The 18,619-nt window shown below is 48.0% G+C and overlaps 5 protein-coding genes across 5 annotated transcripts; 3 read left to right on the forward strand and 2 right to left on the reverse strand.

Moving 5' to 3' along the window:
- Positions 1-600: 600 nt before the first annotated feature.
- On the reverse strand, positions 601-2,064 carry V1508DRAFT_441267 (NADP-dependent oxidoreductase domain-containing protein). Its single transcript, XM_066942283.1, has one exon. The coding sequence runs from the start codon at positions 1,982-1,984 to the stop codon at positions 833-835; it is 1,152 nt and encodes a 383-aa protein (XP_066793904.1). The 5' UTR covers positions 1,985-2,064; the 3' UTR covers positions 601-832.
- Positions 2,065-2,538: 474 nt separating this feature from the next.
- V1508DRAFT_405934 (uncharacterized protein) lies at positions 2,539-3,571 on the forward strand (the record flags this gene model as incomplete). The annotated part of the gene is given in 8 exon segments (XM_066938732.1): positions 2,539-2,609; positions 2,690-2,691; positions 2,715-2,780; positions 2,800-2,871; positions 2,893-2,943; positions 3,021-3,209; positions 3,322-3,518; positions 3,551-3,571. 8 exon segments carry the CDS (start codon positions 2,539-2,541, stop codon positions 3,569-3,571), a joined length of 669 nt encoding a protein of 222 aa, XP_066793905.1.
- Positions 3,572-5,720: 2,149 nt separating this feature from the next.
- On the forward strand, positions 5,721-8,626 carry V1508DRAFT_457388 (glycosyl hydrolase family 3 N terminal domain-containing protein; the record flags this gene model as incomplete). The annotated part of the gene is made up of 5 exons (XM_066942680.1): positions 5,721-5,844; positions 5,983-6,102; positions 6,151-6,495; positions 6,544-7,318; positions 7,371-8,626. 5 exons carry the CDS (start codon positions 5,721-5,723, stop codon positions 8,401-8,403), a joined length of 2,397 nt encoding a protein of 798 aa, XP_066793906.1. The 3' UTR covers positions 8,404-8,626.
- A 1,274-nt stretch (positions 8,627-9,900) lies between these two features.
- Positions 9,901-11,394, reverse strand: V1508DRAFT_441270 (glycosyl hydrolase; the record flags this gene model as incomplete). The annotated part of the gene is made up of 1 exon (XM_066942284.1): positions 9,901-11,394. The coding sequence occupies one exon, from the start codon at positions 11,392-11,394 to the stop codon at positions 9,901-9,903; it is 1,494 nt and encodes a 497-aa protein (XP_066793907.1).
- Positions 11,395-15,712: 4,318 nt separating this feature from the next.
- On the forward strand, positions 15,713-17,709 carry V1508DRAFT_423205 (pyrrolo-quinoline quinone). The gene has a single exon (XM_066941138.1). The coding sequence runs from the start codon at positions 15,799-15,801 to the stop codon at positions 17,581-17,583; it is 1,785 nt and encodes a 594-aa protein (XP_066793908.1). The 5' UTR covers positions 15,713-15,798; the 3' UTR covers positions 17,584-17,709.
- Positions 17,710-18,619: the final 910 nt, after the last annotated feature.

Here is an 18,619-nt window from a genome sequence, read left to right on the forward strand (position 1 = left end):
GACTATTGGCATGCCCTGGCTACTGCAATCCAGGAAGCACGGGAACTAGGTAATGTAGATTCTAAATGCACCTATTACGTGCAGTTAAGCAGATCTCTGAAAATCTAACTCATTTTCATCGTTAGGCACTACAAAAGCTTTAGCGCAGACATGACTTACGAGAAGGCGAGTTTGGCGCCTTCTGTACGCTTGGGTCTGGTATGAGTTTTTCTTTTCATGTTCTGGAGTGGCATGTAAGTGGAAATTCCGGTTGTTATGGTAGCCCTGAACCTCAGTTTACTTCACTTGGCTCGAAATCGATCAGAGTTGGTATTACTTTGACTCGACTTCACTTCAAATTCGCAGCACTTAGACTTCGAATTGCGTGTCAAGTCGACTTGAAGTCTTGAACTCATTTGACTACGGTTCCACGTTCCAAGTGAAGTGGGCTCAAGCTTACCCACCCCTAATGGCAGTCAAAAATAGTTTACACTTTACACATTACCAGCTCAACTTATGCACATGTCGAAGTAATTCATCCACACTTTACGCATGAAGAGCTTTTCATCCGCTCCAATCTCCATATCTTTAAAGGCAGGCAATTAAGGCCACCGTTCGACTGCTAGATTAAGGACCTTTTCCACGATACACGACAATAAATTAAATATTCAGAACATCTTTTCAGTCAACATCGAAATAAAATCAAAGATGTGTCCAGGTAAGAATATAGAGTAAGGTTCTAGTTATGCGAGTAATAAGCACCTGACATTGCTACCTCCAATACAACCAGAACTGGCATTGCATGTTAACCCACGACTTGCAAACCCCGCTTCGAGAGTCGGAAGATTAACATTTAGTCACGCCCAATCGGTTTCGAATATTTTTCGAATGCTAAAGGTGCAGACGCTGCAAGGAGACCGGCAGCTTTACCTGTGTTCTTCGGATCCTCGCCAATAAAATTATTCGGAAATCCCACATCAAATGGTTTGACGCTTTCCAGATATTCGATTTGCTCGGTCGTCAATTTGATCTTCAACGCTTGAATGTTATCCTGCAGGTGCTCGACTTTCCTTCCACCAACAAGAGGAAATACGTTTGGAACTTTGGTAAGGACGTATGCGAGGGCTATTACCGTAATGGATTCAATCCCGTGTTCCGACGCGACTTTAGCGAGTGCTTCGCTCATCTTCTCTTCATCTTCACTTTGATCTCCTCCTACGATACTGCGAAGTCCTTCGCCTTTCTTCTTTCGCTCTTCGACCGCCTTCTTGGTCTGGAATTTACCACCCCCCAGTGCATCCCACGGCGCAAGAGCCATTCCGAAATGACGCGCCATGGGGATAATATCACGTTCAAAGTCGCGCAGCAGAACATTCCATCGACCCTGGTAGATACTGAATGGCGTCTTGCCATGGTCTCGCGCATAAATATTTGCTGCGCTGACTACCCACGCAGGGGTATCTGAAACCCCGAGGTAGAGGACTTTTCCTTGTTCAACGAGGATGTGTAGACTGTCCATTATCTCTTCTATTGACGTAGTGTAATCCCACCAGTGGAGATAGAGGATATCTATCCAATGCGTTTGCAACTTATTTAATGAATCACGAACACTCATGTGAAGACTTCGCTTGTGGTTGCCACAGTGATTCGGCGTTTTCCCTTTTCCCAATTCGTAAGCCTTATATTCTGATGTGAATTTCGTGGCGATAACAAGCTGGTCGCGGTTCTTACGCTCAGACATCCATTCGCCAAGCCAAGTCTCTGATTGTTCATTTTGGTAGTTATTAGCTGTGTCAATGAAGTTACCGCCTGCTTCATAGTAGGCATCAAGGAGCTTGAAGGATGCCGCTCTGTCCATCCTGCCCATGAAGTGGGACCAGGCATCACCGAGGGACATTGCACCGAGCTGAAGTGGTGAGACACGAATGCCCGCTGTCGAAGAGAGGATACGGTAGCGACCCAGCTCTGTGGGAGGCTCGGGAGCCGCTTTGAACATTTCTGCCATTTTTTAGAAAGACTGTAACCAAGCTTTGAGCAGCTGAGTATTCAGCGCGGAAAGCTGTCAGATATTTAACATAGTTCGGGAGGATCTTCGTGCATGAGAGTTGTTACCTAACGTCATACCTTATGGCCAGATCGGGACACGCGAGTTTGCATAACGGCACATGACCCAAAAGCCCCATACCCTACGTGACCTAAAATTGAATCTATTAGTGTATCACACACATAGAGACCACGTTTTTCGGCATGCGGTTTCATGCCAGACACATCTCTCTCGGCGGAAATATGTGGCGACGTAACTTTTCTAATACATTGATGCGCCAGTGCATCTTGTGTTGTAACTACTAACGCAATCTCAGTACCGTTCGTCGATGTTTACACATATTAAGGTTCTTATTACCCGATGTGGCGCTCCTGCAGGTGGCTGACATCAACCGAAAACCGAATAACTCTAAACTAATGTTTAATTTTCTCGATTATTGGAAGAAATTAGTTTCAATTCTGATATTAGGCACCTTGACACTTTCATCATTTCGCAATCCAGTCTCACTTAATACAATGGTGCCTAGCGCTCCTGCGACTTTCAAAGGCTGGGTCGGGTATGACAAAACGACTGCAAAAGAAACCTTGTCACCAATTTGCTACTAAACCCTTCACTGACGATGACGTCGATATGAAGATTAGCCATTGCCTACTAATATGCTAATAGGAGTGCATGAGCCGATTCAATCTAGGCGTATTGGAGTTTTGCGCATCTGATAATCGTACTTTCCGATGGAGAGACAGATTATCTGGCCGTTGTTGGTCACGAAATCATAGGGTTCTGCGCAAAGGAAACAATGTTATTGATCTTGAAAGGTAAGGACTGCTTGAATCTCGGAGTTTTGCTAAGTATCTAACCTTCAACTAGAGGTGATCGTGATCGTGTCGGTGTTGGAGCTCAATGCTATAGTTGCTTGAACTGTTGATCTCTGCGGCAATGTCGTCCATGAGCATCATTGTTCCGGCCATGTCTATTTGCGATGGTGCCAAGTCACAAGGTGGATATGTAGAATCATTCGTCAAGATTCCCTACTCGATCCCTAGCGAGATAACGGCTCCAGTGTTCTCAGTGCGCCTGTTTACTCACCTCAAAGCTAATTGTTCTGGTCCTGGAGCGACTATCGGTATGGTTGAATATTGTGGTATCCTGTTTGTGTCTGCTCTCGGGGCGCATAAAAGCCTGTGCAGTTTCTCGCTCCAGAAGCAGGGAATCCGATCCGAGCAATGAGTGCGACTGACTTTATTGCTGTTAGCGAGCATGGCTTCCTGGAGAAGAACATGCGATCTCTCACCTGATAGCGTGTGTCCCAAGTGACACTTTCATCCCAATAAGCCAGTATCTCTTGTTATTGAATATCGATGGAAAGATCATCCAGGTCGGCACTCTGGAAGATGGTATTCCGAGTTTGGATTTATCTCCTCTTCTGGTCAATCAGGCAAGTCTCAGTGGCTCATTAATTGGTGGGCGCCAGGAAATAACGGACAGGGTGGAGTCTGTGTCGAAGCAGAAAATAAAATCTGGATCGAGACAGAGCCAATTTCAGTGTAAATGAAGTACTCCAAGTAAGCTTCGTTTGCCGTTCCATCTCCAAAAGCTACCAATACCTTCGATATGTTAAGTCGGAATCTAATTTTGACTTTCTGACACCGTTGGTTGAGTCACAAGAAGAGGGATTTCTATCTTGTTCAGTCCGTTGCGGCCGGAGATGCCGCGCATTGACAGGCTGTCCGCCATCTGGCCCTGTTTTGCCTTTGTTAGATCACGGACAATTCTGCTATAAGGTCGACCGTAATCCCTCCGTGTCATGTTGTCTGAGTTTGTTACTGGACACATCTTCATATGTACTGTTCATGGAGGAAGATATTGCGAGATCGGCAAAGACCGATAGCGTCGTCGCCGCAACACTTATGGCCATCTAGTTGACAATTATATCAAGTCATGCGAGTGTTGTCATCTTTGCCTGTCTTCTCTATATACATAACGAGGGTCTTCTTCTGGTGGCGGAATATAAGTTTTAAATTACCAAAGGTGGCTTGATTCCAACTTGCTACTCTTACCTCGGTCTGGACACTTCAAAGACTTAGCAGAAGTCAAGGGATTCACTGACAATGTCGTTTCGGATAAATTCACAACCTAGTAGCTGGTCGCCGACTAGAATACCTTCCTGATAGGTCTATGTGTAGTCTTTGACTTTACAATTAGGTTGAACTGAATGTAAAATTGGTTGGCGATCAATATCTCGATTTGGATGCTATAAGGTTCTCTGTTCGGATAAACTATCGTTGCATTTTTGGGAAAGGAAATGATTTATCCGGACTTACTTATTCTCTTGAACCTAGAGTAATTCTTGCATATGTGTGAGTGAGGCTAAAGCGGCGACTTTACCCAGGACTCTTGCAACTGCGCCATATGCAATGAGTGGGTGCAATGTGAGTGAGTACATCGGATAAGGCCGATTCCGAAGTGGGGAAGTCGGTTAGCGATTTCGGCATTCCATCGGTAACTGTAGGAACGAATCAAACATTTGTTCCTCAACTGCGGTTCCCACGGCTACCGACTGAATTTCGGGTTAATTAGTACGCCTCAGCCAAGAACTTGGCTTGCCAACCCTAGCCGAACACAGACAGGTGGAACAACCGGAAGTTACAACTTGGTAGCAAACACATATCAACGCAGGGTATGAATATTCTAGACAAACTGTGGCTTTCTCATCTCGCATATAGTCTCGGATAAAAGTGTGGGATGCCTGAAAAACTGTTCTTTTACCACAGAGCTGGTTCTGTGACACTCAATCGACATTTAGTATGACTGAACTAACCAGTCTTACGTATCGCGTACTTGTGATATGCTAATAGCCTAAAGACCTTTTCCTAGGATAAATTATCTGTATTCCGTGATTAGTGCTGATTTAGGCGTCCAAGTACGTGCTCAACGATAAAATTCCCCCCATTTACCCCGCAGCTGCTCCGAAAAAACTATAAATCTTGTAAACCCTTGCCCTGAAACCGTTGACAATAGCTGGAAGTCGAAATTGTCCTCTCTGCCGGAACTTTGCCGCCCATTGCCGCCCACTCTGCGGCTCATTTCTATGTCAATGCGGCTCATTTCTATGTCAATATCGCACCTTGCACACGTGTCACCGTCTCACACCCTGACCATAGACCTAGCCATGTGAAGGTGTCCGCCAAAATCTCTCCATACCCCATTGTCATTTGGAAGAATCTCACTGGCTAACCATTCCGGCCTAGATCGCACTCGCGTATAGGATAGATAACATCGAGCTGGCATTTCGTAACACACCGTTACAAAGCTCCATACGAGAATCCATGCTTGATCCAGATAACCCTATTGCAGAGTTTTTTTTAAGAGCACAATTGGTACTATGCACGATTATCACCAATTTGGTCGTAGTCAGTTTCCAGTCCACTTCCACGATCTAGGACTTTGTGTACTTGGGAGAGGTATTAGCTGCGGGGTAATGCCTTACACATTTTATCCGTTAGTAACGGGTTTAGGCCCAACGCTATAATTACCCGCCAACCCAAGCGGGGCCGTCGCTGCAATTTTTGAGATGTATTCAAGTTCCCCACGTCGGACCCTTCTAATTATAAGAAAGAAACTGCGGGGTAGTGAGTGCAACATAAAAGCGATTCATTTCTCGGTAATTTCACTTGTCCCATTGCTACAGCTTTGCAAAATGTCATCCACATGGAAAAACCTAGTTTTCGTCAGTCTTCTGGTGATACTCAACGCTGTTGGTGCGCAGATCTTTAGTTGGGACCACTCTCTTTTTACAGGCAGCCCGCCAGTGTATCCAAGTCGTGAGTGAACTGTTTTGGCTTATCTTGCTCGATGATGAACTATATAAAGAATCTCGCATCGATTTGATGGTGTCGATGCGCGGTCTCTATTTGCTTGAAGTAACCAATGTCGGTCGTCAAACTACTAACAATTCATAGCGGCAACTGCAGGTATTGGATGGGAGAATGCTTTTGCCCAGGCAGATGCATTCGTAGCTAATCTTACCATGGAAGAGAAGGTAACTCTTCTTACTGGAACTACCCGGGGTCCTTGCATCGGTCAGTGTTGAAAAATGAACAGTATAGCAGCAGTCTTACGCGACTTAGGCAATATTGCACCCATTGCGAGAGTTGGCTTTGATGGTCTTTGTCTTCAGGATGGACCAGCGTCTATTCGTCAAGCAACATATGCGTCTCTCTTTCCTGCTGGACTGACAGCTGCTGCTTCTTGGGATAAAGGACTTATCTACAGTAGAGGCCTGTATATGGGTGCTGAATTTAAGGCTAAGGGCGCCCACATTGCTCTCGGGCCAGTAGCTGGCCCTCTCGGTCGGTCAGGATATGGTGGCCGTGGATGGGAAGGATTCTCACCAGATCCATATTTGACAGGTATTGCCATGGAGCACACTATTTCGGCAATGCAGAAGAGTGGCGTTCAGGCAACTGCGAAGCGTAAGGCTAGACCAATTCTCTTATGTTGCGATACTGACTGCCTCGTAGACTTCATCGGAAATGAACAGGAGACTCAGAGAAACCCAAGCACTTCACAGAACAATACCACAATTGAGGCTGTTTCGTCAAATATTGATGACCGAACAATGCATGAACTTTATCTGTGGCCATTTGCAAATGCCGTACGCGCCGGCGTCGCTTCTGTAATGTGTTCGTACAACCGAGTCAACAGTTCGTATTCTTGCCAGAATTCTAAAGTATTGAATGGCTTACTTAAGGAAGAGTTGGGCTTCCAAGGTTACGTTATGAGTGACTGGGGTGCTGTTCACGCTGGCTTTGCGTCTGCTGAAGCAGGTTTAGACATGAACATGCCCGGGCCTATTGAATTCTTTGGAACAGAATTATCCTTCTGGGGCTCTAACCTAACAACTTCTGTCAACAATGGTTCGCTGTCAGAGATGCGCATTGATGACATGGCTCGCCGAATCATGACACCTTATTTTCAACTGCGGCAGGACATTGACTATCCGCCAATCGACATGGAGTCTGGTAATCTCAATTTCCTCGGTGTTCAGCCGTATTTGCTCCCCTTCAAATTAGGAACGGCCAATGTAGATGTCCGTCAAGGACATGCACACCTTATTCGAGAGCTCGCCGCTGCTGGAACAGTACTTCTGAAGAATACTAACAATGCTCTCCCGCTCAGGGCACCGAAGACTATTGGAGTATTCGGCAATGACGCTGGTAATCCCACTAACGGTCTCTACACATTGAGTTCAGGGGACTATGAATACGGTACATTGGCCATTGGCGGTGGCTCTGGGTCAGTTCGTCCAGCATTTGTAAGGCGAGCTTTCATGCTAATGGATATGCAGAACCGGACGGCTGAGCTACGTGGTAACACCACTTGATGCACTGAAGTTCCGGGCTTCACGTGATGGGTCGCTCGTTCAATTTCTCCTGAACAACACGCTGATTAGCGACCCAGCCTTGGCTTTCCAGAGCATTGCTCCATCTCCAGATGTATGTCTGGTGCTTTTGAAGACATGGGCAACCGAAGGGGCCGATCGTACGACTCTTTTAGCAGATTGGAACAGTACTGCAGTTGTCGAATCTGTTGCCAGCTATTGTAACAACACTGTAGTTATCACACACAGTGGCGGTCCAAATACTATGCCTTGGGCGGAACATCCGAACGTCACAGCCATCGTTGCAGCACACTTCCCAGGCCAAGAAAGCGGCAACTCACTCGTTGACATCTTATACGGCGACGTCAATCCCAGTGGCAAGCTCCCATACACTATCGCGAATGAAGAGAGTGACTATGCCTTTGCAGACATTACGAACTCTACTGAACTGCAAGAGACAGAAGATCCCAACGCATGGCAATCTGATTTTAAAGAGGGTCTGTTGATCGATTATCGCCATTTTGACTATTACAATCGCTCAGTGCTCTATGAATTTGGCTTTGGTCTCTCTTATACCAGATTCTCGATGTCCAATCTCATCATAAGCAACGTCTACTCCAATCGCAATATTACTGCTCGACCGCCCCGCAGCGCGATTACACCTGGCGGTAACCCCACTCTCTACGACGTCCTTTACAGAGCTACTGCTGTTGTTACGAATACTGGTTCGGTGGCAGGGGCCACGGTCCCGCAGTTGTATCTCTCATTGCCGCAGATTCCGGGTGAGGATCCCACGCCGCTTAAGGTGCTTCGAGGTTTCGAGAAGGTCAGCCTTCAGCCTGGACAGAGCACGAAGGTATCGTTTGACTTGATGAGGAGGGATATTAGTTATTGGGACGCTAGCCAACAGGAGTGGATAATTGCGTCTGGGGTGATTGAAGCGCAGGCCGGCTTCAGCAGCAGAGACATTAGGCTGGTAGAGTCTTTCTCGCCTTTGTAAGATCGACGACACTCATCAGTGTGAGTTCTTGATACGAAGTGTCTTCGTAGGGATTGTGTGAGAGTCCGGTTAGGCCGAAAACCATTTGTTAGGATGGTGAACTAGGAAGATGATGTTTCAGAGTTTTATAAGTTGCAAGAGGCGGTTGGGATTTTTTTTCTATACTCTCGTGCTTGCAGTTGTTAATCTGCAACATGAAAATAAAATGGCTATTAAAACACGATTAGTTTCTCAACTCACGGCCTGGCCGGCAGGCTGGTCCGCGGAAAGATGCATGGCGGTAGTGCTAAATTTTCTTGCACGAACCGTCCGCTCGAACTGGGTTTCTTACCATAAGCTAATGTCCTGGTGTCCGATGGCCTGAAACAAGTCCACAATATATGTACTCGGTGTGCTTGACAAACTCATATGTACAGCCTGTGCGGCCCGAACCTGAACATATAACTGGTGGATGTGGTTTGGCGCCTGACGTTGTACAAATTTGACAAATTGAAGAGTCCATAGTACTGAGCCGCCGAAGAGCCACATTCTTTGCGGCTTAGAACTGGTTGTCTTCTACTATGTAGCAATGGACGAGTTGGGTTAGCCGCAACTTGTGGAATTGCAATAGAGGACATAGTGAAGTAATATTTGCTGAAGCTAGCGAATGAACTCTTGATCGACGATATTGATGACTGGGACCTTGAGGGTATAATCTTTAATTAACGCTGGAAAAAATGGTACTCCTAAGCACCTGCAGTTGTCAATATGCATGACCTTGAGAATGAAACTGCATTAGCTGATCTCAAGGCTGAAGTGGCACGAATGTCATCGCTCGTTCAGTGTGTTTAAGATACTGACCTCTCTGGCATTTCCAAAAGGGACAATGACGCCTTTGTGACAGAATACCGAGAACACAAGGCTTTGAGCTCTTGCAATAAACCTGGCTGCCAGGCAAAGTTACTGAGCAAGGCGAACCATCACTTCATTACAGGCACTTGAAAGTGATCACTATTTATAGCCCTACTATAAGGCAACGAAAATATGCCTGATATTTTAGGATTCTTATGCGTCATAATATGCGCGAATATTTGTTGTATAGACTGTGGGTCAGGTACGACGGTTTGACACACAATATTGTCGTACATCCAAAGTACTGCAACAGATCACCCAAACCCAGAGTATAGGGGAAACAAGGCCGTCCTATGTCCGAGCTACCGCCTCACCATGTACGGCTCATTACTATGACGTAGTCGAGGGTAGCAACCTTGGTTCAGGCCCCTGAACTTCACGTCCTATATGGACCCCGTCTATCGGTTATATTTTCAGGGTTCGATGTGGGCCCAAGTAAATAAAGTCTTCTTTTATTATAGCGATATACCGTTGCAACCGGGTTTCGTAGACCTAATCCAGTCCAGTCCAGCATTTCCCGCCCAGTACCACCCAGCTTGCCCAATCTAGTCCAGGACCCACTTACACAAATACCGTCGAGAAGCAGCTTGGCAAGAGGCTCGTCGCCTAAACGGATACGCCGGCGTATGTAAATGAGTCGAGTGTCAGTTGGCCAGTGCCGGAGACCATCTCGATGGTCTCAGCTCCAGAGTCCGGATATATAAGGCCCGACAAGGTAGCCACACCATTGTTCACGAAAATCTCCACAGAGTTCCAGTCTACGTACACTGACAATGTGATAGTGCTAGGGGCCAGAGGAACCAGCGCTGTGCGTACTGCGTCGTATGCCTGTTTTGGCGCCGTAGCCATGCTCTCCGTCGCTACCCCGTCAACATCCCGCACAAAAAATGCCTGGGCATGCACAAAGTCGTAACCTACGGTGGTGCCGAACGTTCCATCACCCTTGATCCTGATTCGGACCTCGTCCCCATCGTCGCCGACATTTTTTGACACAGTCGTGTAAATGACATAGGCCCCGCCGGCCATTTCCGGGAGAGATGCCGTTGACGGGTCGGTGGTGATGGTCTTGCCGTACACACTGACGCCAGTGTCGAATATATCAGCGTATGAGCTTATCGGGACACTCACCAAAGTAGCAGTGCCGTCGATGGTTACTAGGCTGATCTCGCGAACAACGCTGTCTTGGCCGGCCCAGCCTCCGTAATACGGAAGGTCGTCCGCATATCCCCAGTTGTTCATCCAGCCAATGGCGTAACGGCTGGCATAACCCAGACTGGAATCGGCCCAGCTCACGGTTGCATAGAAGTCAGGCCCACTATCCATCCACTGCGGAAGATCATTGTCAGCAGTAAATTCGGTGCCATCCCAGTCCCCGGTCCAATACGCTGTGCCAGTAGTTCTGCCATAGAGATATCCGTTCGCGCCCATGGCGAGGACCCAGGTACGCTTGGTGGCATCTCCATCGACATCAAGCTGGTATAAGTCTGGACATTCTAGGACGCCCAGGTCGACCTGGGGGAAAAATCCAGATATATACGTCCACGTTTTCAGGTTTGAGGAAGTGTAGAAGCCAATTTTGTTGCCTTCTGCAAGTGCCATCACCCACTCTGCAGATGCACTGTCCCAGATAACTTTAGGATCCCGGAAGGCCGGCTTTGCGGTCGGATTAGGATTCGGCATGACGGGATTCCCAGAGAATGGTGTGAACGTGTAACCGTTATCGGTGGAATAAAAGAGAGACTGCTGCTGGATTCCATCCGCCATCTGTGTGAGAATGGCGACGACAGCATTTGCTCCGAATCCTGCTGTATTGTCCGTATCGATGACAGCACTTCCGGTCTCGATGTCGCCAAGGTAGACGCCGTTTTGGTTTGGCTGGTATTTTTCAATCACGACACCGTGTTCAGTCCAGGTGACCATGTCCTGGCTCGTGACATGGTACCACTCTGTGCCACCGCCTGCGGTGGGATCAGAGAAATTGAAGTCGGCGTTGTAAAGATAATACAAATGCCATTCTCCCCCAAGGAAGAACGGACGCTGCGGATCGTTCATCCATTCCGACTGAGGAGTAACATGATAGCTAGGGCGGGCCTCGCTCATAGTAGTGGAGGCTATGGCAAACAGGCAAATGGCTAACCATGACAGAAAGCCGGGGGCTAGCTGCCCCGGAAACAAGAAGCAGAGAGCCGGCATCAGAATAGTGTGATATCTATCGTGATGATGATGGTAAAACGGAAGGTAGTTCACAGTGATAAATTCTCTCTATCCTCTCTATCCAGCAATGACTGATCTTACTTAACTCTGCCTTCGGATTCATAGAAGAATTGCTCTGCGTATAAATACAATGAATTAGCTATGACAGCAATATAATCGGAAATCGAGGAGTTCTCGCATGATCCGATATAGTTCTAGAAATTAAATTACAGCATCGATCGGGGGATGTGGGGAACTTTGATCGGTTCAGTTCAGGGTTCCCCAAGTTGTTGGTTTGTACTAGCGACCAGGCCTGCGGCGTCCGTGAGAATAGTGATTAGAGAAGACCCCGCAGTCGTTTCCACATGCCAAATCCAACAAGATGCGGAGTCCGATTGATTTAGTCGACTAGCTACCATGCAGTGTAGATATTGCGATGCGGGGTAAAGCTACCATATTTTAAGTTCTGTGGTGGCTGGCAGGCATTTTTCGAACCCTCAAATTTGGGAGCGTGTAAGTCTGGTGTGCAGGGCTAAAAAAAGCCAAATCAAAAGCAATGAGCAATGATACGATTAGGGAAACTCGTTTTGAAGTTAGCCTACTGACTTAGGTATGGCTTCTACATTACGCTGGCAAGGTCGGGAGATCTGAGCTCTGGAACGCTGCGGGGAAGGTGAGCAGACCTTGGCTCTAGGACGCCGCGGGGAAGCTGAGGAGTTTCTTCGCTCTTGAACGTCGCATTACCTCTAGCCAGTAATGGTGACAGGGAGGCAAGCAGCGGCTCTTATCTCTCGGATAGAGGTTGATACTGTCAAGATGGAGCTCTTCATGTTGATCAATAATATGCTGTGTAATAATCCACGAATCATTGAGCGGCTCCCTGAGGCGGACAATCACAGACAGTCGCACATCATGCCAGTTGCGTCTTTCTGATTGGGGAGACCCATTGGGAGTTGTAAGTCCTTTGTGTCATTGGAAGGCATCTGCCGTTGCATACAATCCTGGCTATAACTCGCACTCAACGGCACACCGCGAAGGCTGGAGAATTGAACACAGGCAATGTGAGTCTGCTTTTGGCAGAGATCGACTCCGGGGTATCTCATATCTTTGCTGATTGGGCGTTTGTAGAAAAGAGGGATTGGATGTCGAAAACCAAAGGCAACATCAGAGTCGAACTGGCCGACAGCACGACACTAAAGCCACAGAGACCGAGTGTTAGGTGTGGACCGGACCTGCCGATCTGCTGTGAGGACCTGGCGGTTGCGCAGGCAAAAACACTAATCTCGACGGCGGAGAGCAGAAGTAGAGTATCTTAGAATAGATTATTCACTATGCAAAAGAACTAGAACGGTCTCTTCTTATACCCGTCCCTTCCAGCCTTTGCATCCGCGTTCATGTCCAACACTGTAGACAGCTATTACGTAGTTATATATATCTGTCGCACTTTAGTCGGTAGGAAGCCCAAAGAGCACAAGGAACAACGAACAAGCAAAGTATAAAGCAAGCAATTACCATGAGCCCTCAGCTAACCAGTACTCATCTCTAGACCTGATCGCTCCGACCATCCTCCAAACCGCGGATCGGTTACCTGACAAGCGGTTGACCAACTAGGGCAAATGCGAATAATTGAAGGTTCTTGCTTACCAATGCGAATAAATTATTCGTAATATCCTTAAATTTCCACTACAAGTACATAGTAATTTCACGCCTCCCTGGCATGCTTCGTACTGCCCTCAACAACAGCAGCTTTCTCGCCGTTTCGGCACCCAACGGCCAAAATAAACAGCCGCACGCCGTGAGGCGAATAGGGTAAGGGTGGTCCCTTCTCCCGTTTTCATTCTATTATATTCCAGTGATTACCGTCTATTTTGACTATCCGTGGGTAGAGTAGAGTCAATGGTCAACTACTGAAGCAGTGTCACATTCCCTGGACACGCGACTAGACGTTACTTTGGAGATAAATCTGTAATGGTAGACCAGTCTGTGACAAATGAGAGGAACAGCTTTCTCTCTTGGTGGACGACGCATAAAGATGAATATCCGCGAATGGCAGCGGCCGCACGAGATTATTATTTTTCGTAGCTCTGCTCCGAATATTCGTTATTCGCATATTTATTGCAACCCCTGAAACCCTGAAACACACAAGTGCTCGTAGTTTATTACGGTTCCAACACAAGCAGAAGCACAAAACATAAGACGCAAACCACAAAACGCGCTGACGCACTGTTCTAGCCTGCTGCTGACACCTATGTACACCCCGTAGCAGCATCAATATCCTCTCACTTCCAGCAGGTCTCTCCCCCATTAAAGAGCCTCTCTAGGGCTGGACACGATACAATATCGCCGGGGTTGCCCATATCACATATCGTATCACCTGCCAGAAAAGCCTGACAATATTATCGCCTTTTTAAACGCCGACTTTGCGATATCGCATCGCCATATCGTGTAAAATACGTTACGATATCGCCAGCTAAGGTAATAATGCGCCAAGATAAATACCGAGATTAACTTAACACTATAAATAATAGGGTTCGAGGTTAACAAGGAGGGCGGAATATTAATATGCTCTTTGTAACCCGTAAATATCTATGCTGCGGACTTTGGCGTGCACTTAATTTACTACTTACTTAGGCTTCTAATATCAGGGCCCTTTCATTACTGCAATGAGGATCACGTGGAATCTCGGCGATACGATAGACGATATCGTGTCCAGCCATAACCGTTGCCGCATCAACCACTGATTGAACCGCGCAATGAAGTACCGGCATGGCGGAACCCGGATTCGGCACACCAAAGGCAGGTGTACAACTCCTGTAAGTGAGGACTGTACTTGCTGGATTCGGCGCGTACGAGCTTACTGCGCCAAGACCCTCAGTTCTCGTCCAGTTCGCACCGAGGTCAAACACTCCCGCCCATGCCGCACACTACCAAGAATTCAGAAGGCAATAAATTGCCTATGCTTAGAGAGAAGGTCAAACGCTAGCAGCTACTCCATGGGCGGTGTGATTTGGTGGATGATTTTCTCTCTGCCAGGCCCGTGGGAGTGGCAAGGCAATCAAGTGACTACTTTCATTTGCTTGGGCAAGGGCGGTACCGGGACGCATAGTTTATTTGCTTGTTTGGTTGTTTCGTCTGGGATTGTTTGTCTTGTCTACCAGTTATTGGCTTGGCAACCCTTACTTGGCCTAGGCGCCTGAAAGACATAATAAGGTTGCTGTCAAGCAAAGCAAGAAGTCTTGTAATCTCGAATTTGCATACTGCCCAGCCCGGTCCAGTCCGGTCTAGCCCCGTTACACAAGAGTGACAGTGTCGCGCGGTTTCCTAACTTTTGCTAACTAAGAAATGCGGAAAAGCTGCCAGTCGAAGGCAAGACAGTCCTCATTGATCGGGTTTATGGGTACGGAAAAGTATATGACAAACAGGCTTGTATACGACAAAATATTACTTAGCTATTGCTTGCTTTGTGGCCTTAATCTGATCGTTAAGTGTCCGCACGTAAATTGTAATTAAGCACAGTGGAATAATTAAGCTAGTCCCAAAGAGGCAAAACTTTACCCTTAATTTCATGCACGAACGTGCGCAAGTAGTCGCAAAGCCAATGCACGGACCAAACCCCACAATATCATTCCTGCACATGATTCATCTTCTCACGCCGCCGTTGCTGTATTCACACTGGCGTGGCGACGACGAATCCAAGTGCGTTTTATTCTTGGGCATTCGCATTTGAGGATAAATAGTGAAATGTTTGGGCGTGTATGATGAGGTCGAGAAGTTACGTGTATGACGTGCTGCGACGTGAGCTAGGCTCGTGTAACTTCGAATCCGAGAACACGAAGATGCACGGTTGGTCATTGCGTCTGCGGCTTAAATATGTGAATTGAGTCACATGGTATTTCCTCTCTGGTTACGATATACCCGTTGGAGTCATCCGGATGCGCGACAAAAGAAGCAACGCCTGGCTTGGCTCGGCGCTCTTCCCAGATGTGTGGAAATATCCAATCGCGGGGTTCGACCCATGAATCGCCATTTCTTGCACTGGTCTGCAGGACACGCATAAAAATAAGGCTACGCTCGGACATTCATGCAGAATTACAAAACAGTTCGTTGCACAAAGCACTTGGCTTGTTCCTCACATGACGTACTCATCTCGGACCTGCTCAAGTGGGATTGAGTATAAATAAGTCCCATCAAGTCCATCAGCCGCACCACACAAACATTTCTTGCTCAGGTCCCTTCTCACCACGACTCTGTTCTATCGCCTGTCCTTCGCCTCTTGTCGAGTTTCATCACTGACCGAAAAGGTGCAATACGATGGAGAAAATCGATGTACTCACCTATCACTATGACACTGCCAGCAGCGGTGTAAACTCCAAGGAGATCCTCCTCAATCCAGCAAATGTCAATACCACCTCGTTCGGCAAGCTGTACACCACCCCGGTGGACGGGGCGGTCTACGCCGAGCCTCTGATCTATACTGATGTCACTATCACCGCGGGTGTCAACACCAATGCCGGTGCGACGGGCCTCCACGACGTCGTCTTCGTCGCCACTGAGCATGACAGTCTCTATGCTATTGACGCTGCCGTCGCCGGCGGGGCGGTCCTGTGGAAGCGCACGTTCCTGGACACGACCAATCCCGGCGGCAACGTGAATAACACCCTCAATGCCACCGAAATCGTCCCCGTCGCCGCCTACGACGTTGACAGCAGCACAATCTCACCCGAAATTGGCATCACCGGCACGCCAGTCATCGACTCAGCGTCAAACCTTCTCTATGTCGTTCCCAAGACGAAGGAAATAATCGGTGGCATTACTCACTTCGTGCAGCGCCTGCACGCCATCAACATTGCCGATGGCACAGACGCGGCCACTCCGTTCCTGATTGGCGACACCGCCACCTGCAATGCGAACAACTTCCTAAGTTTGTGTTGCCTTTGGTGGTGTACCCCATTGGGAAAGGAAACTAACAACACGCAGATCTATGTCTACGGCGACGGTGACGGTAGTATCATCGACCCCGCCGGTACCGGAAAGCGCATCGTACAGTTCAACGCCCTGCGCCAGAATCAGAGGTGCGCGCTCAGCCTGGTCATGGACAATGTCTACGTGCAATGGGCCTCACACAGCGACAACGGCCCCTACCACGGCTGGATCATGGCCTGGAACGTCGCTGACGTGAAGGGCTCTACGGGGTTCCAACTCACGGGCGTCCTGAACACCTCGCCCAATAACGGTCTGGCAGGCATCTGGGAGAGCGGCGGCCGGCTCGTTTTCGAGTCTGATGGCAGTGCCTTCTACTTCGCTTCCGGCAACGGTAACGGCGGTGCTCCCACACTGGATTCCAACGGCTTCCCGGCCAACGCAAACTATGAGAATTCCTTGGTCAAGGTGGTTGCTGACTCGACCACAAATGCCCTGAACCAGAATCCCAACGGCTGGGGTCTGAAAGTCACTGACTACTTTATGCCTTACAACGTAGTCAGTCTGGACCTATCTGACTTGGACTTCGGCGCGGGCGGGCCGGTGCTGCTCCCTGACTCGGCGGGCAACGGCAGCCATCCGCACCTGATGATCGCCGGCGGCAAGGAAGGCAAGATTTATTTGATCGATCGCGATAACCTAGGAGGCTTCAATTCCACCGACGACAACGTGCTCAATGCCGTGCTCAACTCCAGTGGCCACAGAACGCCGCCGGTGCAGATTGGGGCTGTGCTCAGCACCGCCGCTTTCTACAACGGTACCATCTACTTGGTCAGCGGCCAGAGTAACCGCGCTAGCGCCTACGTCATCAACTCCACCAAAACAGCCTTGATTATCACTTCGCAGACCGCCATCAGCGACTTTGGCGATTTTCCTGGTTCGGTGATCGTCTCGGCTAACGGTGCAACTGCGGGCATCGTTTGGGTCATGGACCGCAAGGCCAACCAGATCCACGCCTATGATGCCAGCACCTTCGCCGCCGAGTTGTGGAACAGCGGTCAGATAAGCGGCGACAACTTGGGGTCTGTGGTCAAATTCGCTGTGCCAACAGTGGCCAACGGCATGGTCTACGTCGGCACAAGAAACAGCCTAGTCGTTTACGGCCTGACGATCTGACTTAAAAAATTTATAGTGGAACCTGTTCAAAAGTAGGAGAGATAGTGCGTAATGGAAGTATAGGGGTTAGCGGAAGGCCGTGAACTAGTTGTTCAAACAAGTCTCATTTCCAAGGGTATTCAAAAGTCTATATATACACAATTCCTAGCATCTGAGAAGTGCTTATAGGATAAATATCCGATGCTCGCTTGAGAGAAACAATGCAATTGGACGCATTTCCTTTGCTAGTCTGCAATAGGATAGGGCATAAACGTAAGAAGAGCGCAAACGACATTTTCTATTCCATTCCGACCCGCCTATGTCCTAACGTCACGTGTGAAGGAAGTCGCCTTGAGAACGCCATGCGGTTGTTAGGTACCTGATTCAGGGGTCCATCAAACTCTAAGTCACCGTTGGCTCCGGTCACGCCCTGATTTACTATGCGCGTCGCTTGTCTCGGACTCGGTCATCGGCGCTAGTGTCGAAACTAGGAAGTATTCAACATGCAGTATCGCTACTGTTGCATTGTGGCGACTAGTAGAGCAGCTTCAAAAGTATTGTTATTATATAATTAAAAATTAAGATGCACCGTAATTTATAAATAATATCCAAACAACATGCTAGTAACGCAATACCGATAACTAGTTCTCCTATATAAAATGCCAATAAAGATGCAAACTTTCATAACCGCACTTTCCGAGTTGCGACCATCTTACTCATTCGAAGTGAGTGTTCACCGCCACTGCATAGCGACATCAATTTTTCAATTCTCGATCGGTTCATTTCCTCCTATAACCAACATGATGCTTGTCCGCCGACGCACTCACATAACCATGCGTACACCATCCCGCATTTCCTCAAAAATCCCTTTGTCCTACTCATCTTCGTTTCCATCGTCTGGCCAAAGCAGAACCCTCCACCGCGGAATTCGTATTCGAATAGCGATTAATTACGAATAAATTCGTTATTCGTATCCGTCCCTAAATTCAAACGATATTAAAGGACTTAGACCGGAAATGAGCTCATAACTGGTTCCATGGAGGGCTTCCACACTATA

The sequence above is a fragment of the Lipomyces doorenjongii genome, assembly GCF_038497915.1.
Source record: "Lipomyces doorenjongii strain NRRL Y-27504 unplaced genomic scaffold V1508scaffold_56, whole genome shotgun sequence".
Classification (NCBI taxonomy): domain Eukaryota; kingdom Fungi; phylum Ascomycota; class Lipomycetes; order Lipomycetales; family Lipomycetaceae; genus Lipomyces; species Lipomyces doorenjongii.

Bases quoted from the DNA above. Each gene is read 5' to 3' on its own strand.
- V1508DRAFT_441267 (XM_066942283.1), bottom strand. From the start codon at position 1,984: ATGGCAGAAATGTTCAAAGCGGCTCCCGAGCCTCCCACAGAGCTGGGT.
- V1508DRAFT_423205 (XM_066941138.1), top strand. From the start codon at position 15,799: ATGGAGAAAATCGATGTACTCACCTATCACTATGACACTGCCAGCAGC.